The sequence below is a fragment of the Hypomesus transpacificus genome, chromosome 13 (assembly GCF_021917145.1).
Source record: "Hypomesus transpacificus isolate Combined female chromosome 13, fHypTra1, whole genome shotgun sequence".
Classification (NCBI taxonomy): domain Eukaryota; kingdom Metazoa; phylum Chordata; class Actinopteri; order Osmeriformes; family Osmeridae; genus Hypomesus; species Hypomesus transpacificus.
This window is the reverse complement of record NC_061072.1, coordinates 11,339,206-11,350,863: the sequence shown is the minus strand read 5'-3', so window position 1 is coordinate 11,350,863 and position 11,658 is coordinate 11,339,206. Positions and strand designations below refer to the sequence as shown.

Sequence of the window (11,658 nt, the reverse complement as noted above, 5' to 3'; positions counted from 1 at the left end):
TCATTTGGTAGCTTCGGTAAACATTCTTCTATCTTCCAAGTGAGGACACAGGGCCGGTATTTACCTTTTAAAGCGAAATCTTGGACCAACTAGGCGTGGATGCAAGCAGATGTTACTGGTCCCACTGTGTTGCAATGTGACTGGAACAGACACACAGCCAGCCTCAAAGCATCCCTCCATCCTTCCCTCCCGTCATCCCTCTCTCCTCTCCTCCTGGTCACACCTGATCCAACTTTAATGACTTGCATCTGCTTTCTCTTTGAAGTCCAGATCTGTATTCAGTAGAGACATAATGAAGCAATCAGTCAAGACTATTGGAGTACCCAGCCCTGAATAAGACCATACTAAATGAGCATGAGTTGACAGAAAATGTAACGGCATACACAAGATTATGTAGATCTCCTGGTGTAGTTTAGGGTAGCACCTGTTTCCTGAACTTGACAAAAAAAAAAGGAAATATATAATTTTTGAAAATGTAATTTGCTGATATTTAGCATATTGAGAGTGGAGCAGAATGTTGACAGTGTATCCTGGCAGTTTCTTTGTTTGTACAGGTCTGGCATCAGCCTAACATATAACCAGGCATGTTTTGGCTTCCTCTTAAATGCTTGTTTCAGCATTTTGCACAGCCTGATGGATCATTTTAATGATTCCATTAAACACACAGCAGAGTGACCTCAGCTCATTATAAACTGACTCTGATATCACGGTTAAAATCAGCAATTATGTAGAAAATAATGTTCAACCAGGTATAAACAAACATGCTTACAATGTTTTATTGAACCCATAATGTGTATGGGTAGAATTGGGAAACTATAACTGAGAGAAGAAGAAAAAACGGACATGGAATCTGGTGATATGTTTAAAAAGCAAACTGTCAGGCTCAACTGAAACATCTTCAATGCCTCTTTAACAAATGCCATATTCCACTGAATATCTCTCTCCCTCTCTCTCTGGTTGGTCTAAAGGACTAAGTCTGGTTCATCTAAAGTGAAGCTCACGAATGGGAGTTTAGACTGCCACATCATCAAAGACAAACTTACCACAGATATGCAAGCATTCTACCACACTTCGGAAACATTTGTCAAGCCAAGTGTTGTTGAAAGAATGAGGTCAGATGTGTGGCAAACAAAATTATTTAGTTTGTGTTTCAAGCTGTGTAATAAACACATCCTCACATTCATCCCCCTAAATTGAGTTCAGAGTGTGCGGTCTTTATAGAAACATCATTGCCAGGCAAGTGGCAAAGTGTGTATGTTTTAGAAGGCTGAGGGGGATGAGGCAAATTAATCACCAGTGACAGAGTTTACAGCATGACAATCAAACAGTGGAAAGTCTGTGTTAGAGCATCAAACTAGACAGGCAAACTTCAGCATCCACATAATTAGATGGTTATGGTAAAGAGTCTTTTATGTATGTTTCTATTTGAAAGACTGGATTAGAATTCGAGGATGGAAAGTTCTGTGAGTAGTGTGTCCTACTCAAGATGTCTGTTTTATGAGAATGGTGATTTACTAATTATGATTGCGTCATTAATACTCGTGATGGAATTCTTAAAAGTCAAACAAACACAGCTCAGCTTCAAATAAACTGAAGCATTACAGGATGAAATAGGAGTCAAATTCAGCAACACAACAATTAGCAGTTTGTGAATGTTCTCTAGAGTAGATTATTCCAGATCTAAAATGTGTACAAGCAAATAATATAACACGGATGAATGAATAAATTAACAAATTAATAAAAGTCAGTCCTACTGAAGCCAATGTCCTTTCATGCTTAAAGATCCTGTAAAGTGGAATTGAAAATGAGTTTGAAGTTGATCACACAACAGAAGAATGTGTTGTTAACTACCCATCCAAATTTGAATGAAAAAAACAACAGACAAGTTTGTTAATTTAGGCTTTGAAATCGTGAGAAAATCAGCAGTCTTTTCTGCCTCTGCCTGCGGGCTTGTCGCCTGAAGGAGCTGAATCACCGCCCCCTCGAATGTATTGAATGTAGTAACAACTGCAACACTAGCTAAATCTATTACAGATATCAGAACAGACCCACCTGCAGTCTCTGAGTGTTTGATGTATTAATTACTTTGTCTTTGCATCGTACCAGCTGAGTAACAGAATGCAACCGTCTGTGATCTGACGTAGATAGGTCGCTGTGATGTAGATGGGTTGGGTTTTGGCTCCGCCTATGCAAAACCTGAGCTGAAAACGAAAGTGAAATTGTTCAACGGTCGAACTCCACATTTCAGTGCGACAAGATTTTCGCATTTTGCACATGCTTTCAGGGACTAATTTTACACATATATAATGTACTGAGATGCAAATCATGGAATTTGCTTTAAAGGATCTTTAAGTGTATATTGTAAAAGAAAATTCTTCCTACCCAATACCCTGTATGACGGACTTCACACAATCACACATCTGTCATGCCCCACTTTCAAACCACTCAGGATTGTGGGAAACTTTTATTGCAACCAACAACATGTCCGTTCAGGATATCCAAACCCATCACAGCAATACTAATCCAAGATCAACAGACATACCTCTCTGTGTGTTGGCATTTTACTGTACCTTTGTTATTCCTATCACATTTCAAGAAAAACTAAACCAATGTAAAAATTGAGTGAAGTGATCTCAGCCGTCGTGATAACAGTCTCACTCCGCGCATTACAGCCAGAGAACCTTCGTGGCTGAACCGTTAATGAGTCCGTTGGCGTTGCCTAATCAGGCTTTCTTAACCGACAGCTCAGCCGCTCCACACTCCTCCCTGCCTCCCTGTGTGCCAACCATGCCGTCTGCCTCGCTGCCTCAGAGCTAGTCAGGCCATTACAGACAAATCAGACCAAAACATTGTTTAGAAGACCTTAACTAACTGGGGCCTTTGCCTCCTATTATTTTTGCTTTTACTCCTCTTCTGTTCTGTTCTTCCCTTGTCTTCTTTAAGGTTCCCCATGGTAGTGGGTGGTGGGAGGTCTGGACATTAAACAATAAGGGTGAATCCCTGTGATGTTCTCTTCCTGTTTTGCGTAACGTTCTCTATTTCAATCGATTTGTTCTTTAATAGAGCTTCAGTGTTGCTTTTGATGAAACTTTTGATAGCTGTCAGTGAAGTATCAACTGGACCTTATCATCACAGTGGAGACAGGAGAGAGCAGAGAGGAGGTAAGAGAGAGAGAAAAGGAGAGACGAGAGGAGAGAGGAGAAGTGAGGGACAATTACAGTCAAGTTCTCAGAAAGCAGACACAGCACCACCACTAACAACATCCCTTTTCCATCATTATCTCTTTCTATGTGTGTATGACAGTATGCAGTTCCCTTGATTGGCATTACATTGCTTTGCTCATTATTTTCTTCCAGAAGGCTTGGGTTCACACCTGTGTCCATCACCTGCTTCAGAGAGGAAGGAAGTCTCAAGGTGGGGAGGAGTCTGTCACCATGGCGGTACCTCCCAGGTTGACCATCTTAGGCAAAACCAAAGAATCATAGTGTAGTTGTCACCATGACAACACACTTGCCTATCAGAGTCTAAAGGCGCTGAGATTCGATGTTTAGAAGCTCAGAAAGCTAATCATAACAATATTTAAACATTCACCGTGTTATAAAAAACATGATATACTTGTGTCATTTTAATTGAACATTATACAGAACAGGAGTCTAGGTACAGACTAAGGTAAGAACATTACTGTTACTGTATTACTCAGAAAGGCTTTGCTTCACCATCCCTCGTCTTCATCCATCTGCTTCTGTGTTGGTTCCAATTACTCAGGGCTGACTGGACCAGATGTGTGCTGGTACCGTGGTTTCTAAGTGGTTTGGATCTAAATGGGCTGGTTCCCATTCACAACATGAATGGGTTTGGCTCTGAGCCTGCATTCCTACCAAACTCCAGCCGCGGTTGAGACAAACAGCGAAATAGGAGGGCAGGAAGTTTATTTGAATGTAAGTGACATTGAGGGACATCTTTTTAAACCGTTTGTCTAAGGTCTTTGTCGGATGTACTTTAGATACAGTATGTAAACATAAAGGGACACCTGACTTAAATATTTCATTTAGCCTTGTAGCTGCATGCAGGACACCTACTGTGTTTAAATGGCTCTGTGATTGGATTGGCAGTCTGATTATATCTGCACTCCATGCTTCCTCCTCTCCATCTTGATGTGTCCATGGGCATGTGCATGATTGAGTTTGTAAATGAAAGAAGGTAGGAAGGAAGGAAGCTTGGCTGGCTAGCAGGAAAGAAGGAAGGAAGGAAGGCAGGCAGGCAGGCAGGCAGGCAGGAAGGCAGGAAGGAGATAATCAAGAATCCAAAAGAATGGACTAGCTTTTCCTGTGTGTACCCTGGAGGCTGGAGGCCATACTGGGAGGTGCTGAGTGTTAGAGGTGACACCGAGACAGTCAGACACATATAGACAGGTCTGTCACTTCTGGGCTCTAAGCCCTCATCAGACACCTGCGGCACATCTGACAACTACAGTTGTACTGACACACATACAGTACACACATACACACACAAACTAACATACACACGCACACACACACATAAATACAATAATCAGACAGGTGATTCACTTTGTATATGTATAAAGAACATGTTGTTCAGAAGACATGACTTAAGAGTCTAACAAATAATCATTAGCTTGCATTAGAGTCAAACATGTACTGACAGTAAATGTTCACACTGGATATGAGAATGTACAGTATATGACTGAAACTGTGACACTGCAATTAGTGTAAAAGAAATTGCGTTTGTGAAATGGGAAACCCTCCTTGCTTGCAAATGAATGACCTTGTACCCAATCAACATGCAATACTACTGTGATTGGATCAAAGCATTAGCGGACTGTAAATATGTTGGAGTCCACCTCAGAATGTCCTCAATCTAATGGGTCTAATTGCATATGCACAGCCTGCAGTAATATGTGTGGAGAATATCATGGTTGAATGATTTTTCCAATATTCCTGTTATCAACTCTCTGCCTTTTCTGCCCTTCAGACACAGACAGAGAGAGAGAGAGAGAGAAATACAGTGTGTAACACATAGGTAAGCATTTATCTAAAAAGTATTTCCAATCAAACTCAGAAACTTACCAAACAACCCCTCGGAGCTGGCAGACCTACCTTTCAAGAGTCTTCAGGGCATTCCACTCATAAAGGAAGTGGTTGTCTTCCTGTCTCAAGAGATTGGGGAAGAAGTGAGTTAGGGAGGGGATAAGGGAAGGATAGATGGATGTTTCCAGGAGATAGACGGAGGGGGCTGACAGGTCTGTCTGCAGTGATAAGACCTTTACCTATTATCTCTCTTCACCCACTGGAGGTGAGAGGTTCCACATCAAAAAGCGAAGGCTGGGAGAGGTGGACGCCGATAGGAAGTGAGGGAGGGTGGGAGGTTGGGATGGAAGAAGAACAGAGAACCAAGATGGGGAATGTAGAAAAGCAGAGACCCATGGGAGTTTTTTGAAAACTTTTTAAAAGGCTAAAAAGACTAGAGAAGAAGAGAGACTTGAGGAAACAAGAAAGTGTTTTTTTTATGTAACGTTGTTCCAAGATCTGAAGGTATGACTGCTTGTGGATGGGTCTTGACTTTAACTCATCTGTTTATCCTGGGTGGCATTCAAATAGAGTAGGATATTAACTGTGGAACTGAGGCAAGTTATGAAACAATATCACTGTACAGGTTCTATAGAAGAAAGGGTCTGAAGGGATTCTTTTTCGGCAGGGTGCTTCATGTTTACTTCTAACACTAGCACCTATCACCTCCACTCCTCCCGTGAGAGTTTTCAAACTGTTCCTCAGAGCTGCACTAATCACCTAGCACCAGGTCAGTCTCTCTGCTGAGAGAAAACTGGAGCAGAGATTGGTGCCCTGTCAGGTGACTACCCTGTTTCTAGTCAAACAGGTCACGAAGTGCAACTGGTGTTTGTGTGTGTGTGTGTATGTGTGTGAAAAAGAGAGTGAGTGCTTGAAACACCCACCTGCCTGCCACCAGCACTCACACTTCCTCCAAACTGAGAACTTCTCTTGAGTTCAGGCATCTGTTGCATGGTCTACAAGAAGGTTTTTAGAGAAAAAAAACACGACGTGTGACGGTTTAGTATTCTGTATTACAGTGCAAACTCTCAGTCCACTCCAGGCATAATGTGTTTGTGGGTAGGGATAATGACTGTAATGATACATTGCCTCTAGTTATTTTCAGAAAGCCTACGAAGGGTAACTAACATTCAAATCCCAGTATAGCCTTTACCATCTGCCATCTCAGTTACACAAGATTTTTTACATGTATTTTTTCCCTTTTTCAATTACCTCAAAAACACCTGTTTCCCCAGTACAATCAAACTGCCCCTAGCATTCAATCTCCACCTGTGGTAGCCAGTCAATGAGTTCTATTTGAACGCTAGTGTGGGCGTTCCGAGACCACAATCCAATCAGAGCCAATGATTTGATAGCTGGCTGTGGTCATGGCAGACACAATAACATGACCTCCGAATCAACACAGGGAGGAAAAGAGATGGAGACAACTGCTTCACTGGCAGAGGAACAAGTCAACTTTCTATTACCTGACTTATGTTTCTCTAAGTCTATCTCTACTCTATTGACTGTGTGGTGTTTGTTGTCTTCATAAACACAGTCACACACTCACACACACACACCAAGTGTTGCAGTATGTGTTTGCATGTGGCTTTAGCAAGTGGCTTGCTAATGGCACAGCAGGAACATATAATTGAAATCATGTGGAGACACATCCCCCTCACACAGACTGCCCACACTCAAATGGCCTTTGTATGCATTTAGTACAGTCTGCAGATTAGCTGTGTGTGCCCCTCATACCAGTTTAGCTGGCAGTTGTTTCAGACAGGCGAAAGGGAAGGCATTTGCCCCACTCTTCAAGAACCATGATTCTAATGACAGAGTGTGGACTGATTCCTGGTTCCTGTCCATTACTAGTATGAAGACCAGGGTGAGATCCTTTCAGGGCTGGGAGTGAGCTGGCTCAGCACAGGACGCTGCACTGCAGCACACTAATCACATTTGTTCTGGTCACAGCTGGTTTAACACACGTCATAAAATTCATTGACTGTTGTCGGTGTTACAGGATGGATGTTATCTCCATCAACATCATTAGTATGTGTGTGGTGCGTGCGGGTGAATGACAAATTCAAAACAAAGATAGATTAGTCCTTATTTCCTATGTAGCCACAGCTTCCTCTGAACAGAGGAAAATGCTGCACAATCTAGCAGAGGACACACACTATGCTATACTGGTGTATGCTATACACTAGCAGAGGACACACACTATGCTATACTGGTGTATGCTATACACTAGCAGAGGACACACACTATGCTATACTGGTGTATGCTATACACTATACTGGTCCATATTGGGTTTGATAACAAAGATGCTGTATGCTATTGATTATACCGGGAGAGCTGTTGACCTCTCGGCTGCACTATGTGATGCAAAGATGTGCACCACCTATTGGTAGATGTAGTCCCTGCCCTAACCAATGTTACTAATGCAGACATCTGCATTGCAGCATTTTTATTTACTGTGGCCCACAGTCTTTAAGCATGCAGAGCAGACAAGGCTATTGAAATAGAGCTGAGAGCTCCAGTCCTCAGACCCATGACATTCTACCCAGCAGCGATGATCCAGAGGAGCTCAGCTGTGTGTGTTTACTCCTAGGCCCTCATTATCACAGAGATCCCCAACACGAAGACCCGCTCTGATCCCACTCTGCATGTGAGATGACTGGGTCCTGCTGTACGTTTGCATGCTGTAAAGGTTAAGCCAGTGAAGTCACACACTGCTTATGAGCTGTTTAACTTTAGTAGTGATACCGATAAATCTATTGATGGCATCGTTTGACGTGAACTTCTTCGGACTGGTTGAGCATTTTAGAAATGCAGGGGCTTCCTTCCTCCCAGCCTGGCACAGCAAGAACGCTCTCTTCTCCACACGTGAATAATAAATAATCATTTATTTTTCAAAATCATGCAAATCCATTTGTCTCAGAGCCACGTCCTGCTTTCCAACTTTTTCTCTTTCTCTCACACAGTCATTTACTTACAGCTCCACAGGGTAAACTAGTTTGTGACAGAATTCATTAATCAATTGTTGTCATGGTGCTGTGAGTTTGGTAAACAAGTTTCTCCACATGAGTAAAATATCACTTATTGTCTTAGAGCGCTGATGCCAGTTCACTGTTATTGCAATGCTTTCACATTATTATATTTATCTTCAATACAGGAAGGAAAGCTATTGTGTCATAGATGGTATGGGGGATGAGGCTATGCAGTATGGTATGTTGGACAAAAAAATGTAACTTGAACCCATTGTAATATACTTATACAGAAACACTATCTCATACAGTCAGTAGCATAGGATACATGCTGCAGTGTTCGACCATTTAGAAATGTAAATACTAAACTTACACCAAAACCTCTTGTTCGTTAAACTCCTTAACTTTATTTGCAAATAATTGTCATCTGGATGTGGTGACAGAAGTAAGCAGGCTTGTATGAAGTCACTTGACAATGGTGCTGGCCTTCATAGGGAAGGATATTGCTTCAGCAAAAATCAATGTGTCATAGAATCGTCACTTAATGTTAGAAAAACCAACGCTGGCGGGAATGGCAGAAGCAGATGATCAAATATTTTATCTGGATGCATTCTTGGCCGATGACGTCATAATAAGAGTTGTTGATTTACAATGTAGGCCACAACACTTGGAATACTAGTATAGAGATAACCTTAAATAATCTTAAAACTAGAAAACATTTTTGTGTGACATAGATTATCTTGCGACTTGAGTTCTTAAACTTTTTCATTAAACTTGCATAATAAACATGCAATAAAACATATGATTTTTTCTGAGATAGTTTTTTGTAGAACTTGTATATAAAGAGTTACTCTGTTGCTGTATTGCATAAGAGCATCACCAAAATAAAAAAACAAACAACTAAAGAAGGGGTGAGAGGTGTCTAAGCCTGATATGAACACCCTACCTTGTCCTGGAGGGCACATATTATCTCTCTCTTTCCCTTACTCCCTGTCTTCTGTCCGTCAAATCACTTTGTTTATGTTTCTATACCAAACTCTCTCTGACACTTCCTTATCTACCTCTACTACACACACCCATTCTCTCTCTATCTCACACAGTCCACACATCACTCACGCTCACAAAGACACCCGGTCAGTCATTCAATAGTGGCCTGACCTCCACATCAGTGGTTGATGTGAAGAGCAGCCTGGCATGTATCCTCCCTGTGGCTTGCATAGCTCAACCCCCCCCCCCGGCTTGGTAAGGCACTGTTTCCCCCCTCTCTACCCTCTCGTCTCCCTGCCAGCCTGCCCTTGACCGCCTTTCACAGGCTTCCATGTGTACACACACACATACCAACACACACACACACATTCACACACACAGCAAACCGTATAGGCCTACATACAGTGTGCGTAGGTATACATCATTCCTACTGTGTCGAGTCCATAGCTCAATCCCGAGGCTGAAGAGAAGCATTAACACTGCAAACCTCCTCCAACTCTGAATGGAGCCCCGATACAAAATCTGACATCGCTCAACATCGCTGTTCGTCAATGTCCTTCTGCCTTCTCCTTTAATTCCCCTTCTCGTCCAGCCCCTTCCTCCTCCATCCTGTCAGTCTTCTTCAATTCCTTTCTTCTTTCCAAACATCTCTCCTCCCAATTTTTTGCTTGTCAATGTGAATTATTAAAGCAAATGTAAAGTAATGCACATAGTCCCCACCTCTCCAGCACTGGCCTTGTGCTCTGCCCCCCCCCACCCCACAGGGACACCAGTAGACAGTAGCGTTATTATCATATATGTACAGAGTCTGAAAAGCATTCCAAACAAAGTGGGAAGTCGGAAGGCGACGGGAGGCCTCGAGCGACGTACGGAGAGGTAAGAAAGAGTCTGTTATCTCTCTGGTTTCAGTTGAGCTGGTCTTCGTACTGTTTCCGGAAGCAGTCTCCAGCAGGGAAGAACTCCCAACAGCGCTCCTGGTACATCTTCCACACGTAAGACTCCTGGGGGGGAACCAGGGTGAGAAGAGCAGAGCGGTGAACACAGTACTACATCCCAGATCAAATACTGTATGTTAGAAAACGTGCAGTGTGCAGGGCTGAGGAGGTGTTTACCTGGCCTGTGTGCTCTGTTTCGTCTTTGTTGATGAGGTACATCACGAAAAATCTGGAACAAAGACATACAGGTGTCAGTCAGAGAGAGATAGAAAGAGACAGCGATGGAAAGGATGAAGAGGGAAGGGTGGTGGCAAAGAGAGGAGGTGGCAATAGAGACAGATGGAGGGGGAGAAGAGAGATAGAGGTAGAAAGAGGCATCTACTCACAGATAGTTGGCCAGGTTGTGCTCCTGCAATGTGTGTGTCTCGAAGCCGTGAGGTACCGTGTCAAAGTAGTCGTTCCCTATCCCGCAGATGAAGCACTTGGTCTGAATGACAAACACAACGAGTATCTAATGCTGTTAGACAACCACACCCAGGACCATCCATGTCATCGTGTGTCACTGTGTCTGTGTGCCCTCACCTCCATGTCTTCCTTCACCTGCTCCTGCTGATCTCTCAGCTCACCGAACGCGTCGATGATCAGACCTGACCAGGGGAGACAGCAGAGACTGGTTGTCAGCATGTCTAACTGCCCCTAACATCACAGACCAGCTCAGGATCAGAACATCACCATCCACCCCGGGAATTCGAATTGGTATTTTACGACAGTATCTTTAGAGGAGATATCTTATGAGCCTATTGACATTCTCTGACACCCTTGTTCCTACGGGGGTCAAAGGTGACATGAGAGGTCATCCTCACCCTGGATGATGGCCAAGAGGATGACAATGACAAAGAAAAAGAAGGTGATGTCGAAGATGATCCGGTAGATTTCGTACTCGTCGCCAGCCGGATCTTCGATTTGGTCACCGATTCCCCCGCCAGCACGCACGCCCACATACATATGGAACATGTAGCACTGGAAAGAGAGAGAGACAGATAGAGAGAGAGAGTGAGAGTAAGAAACAGAGAGACAGAGAGACCAAAAAGAGGCAGGGAAGGAGAGAGAGATTGAGAGGGAGAAACGAGAGGTCTGCAGAGATTACATTTTGCCTCTAAACCCCGGGGCTCTCCCCTCTCTGGGCCAAACCTTTCACTCTCTTAATTCCTCTTTCTGTTTCACTAATGCATGGCCGACATCAGGAAACCAATTTCAAATCCAGCATATTAGCAGTGTTCTTGTCTAAACTGTATGAAGCTCCTGCATTTCCATAAAAGAGCGTTGCTTCCTCGTGGTGTATGTGTGCTCCATGGTGAGTGTGTGAGTATGTGTGTGTTTGCGTGTCATTGTGAGGGGTTTAGGTTGAGGCTTATCCCTGTGAAGGCGTCCGGGTGGGGGGGTGAGCAGACCAGTGGCCCCCATCCATCTAAGTCCTTTCTTTGTCTGCCCCCCCCCCCCCCCCCCCCCCCCCCCCCCCCCCCCCCCCCCCCCCCCCCCCCCCCCCCCCCCCCCCCCCCGAAAGAGGAAGAGGATAGTCCCTCGTTCAAAGACAGCCTCTCCTTAATAGGAAGCTGCGATGGTGGAGGGCAGGGCACGGACGGCTGACTCGAGAGGGATTAGAACTCGGGAGGGGGGGGG

At 43.8% G+C, this 11,658-nt stretch overlaps 1 protein-coding gene across 1 annotated transcript in view; it reads right to left on the bottom strand.

Moving 5' to 3' along the window:
* Positions 1–7,960: 7,960 nt before the first annotated feature.
* Positions 7,961–11,658, bottom strand: part of ryr2a (ryanodine receptor 2a (cardiac)) — a 91,417-nt gene continuing 87,719 nt past the window's right edge. Inside the window, exons 103-107 of the mRNA XM_047032379.1 lie at positions 10,842–10,998; positions 10,561–10,625; positions 10,365–10,465; positions 10,156–10,207; positions 7,961–10,044 (exon numbers count right to left, since the gene is read on the bottom strand). Coding sequence (XP_046888335.1) covers positions 9,949–10,044; positions 10,156–10,207; positions 10,365–10,465; positions 10,561–10,625; positions 10,842–10,998 — 471 coding nt within the window. The 3' untranslated portion in view covers positions 7,961–9,948. The remainder of the gene's footprint in view (positions 10,045–10,155; positions 10,208–10,364; positions 10,466–10,560; positions 10,626–10,841; positions 10,999–11,658) is intronic.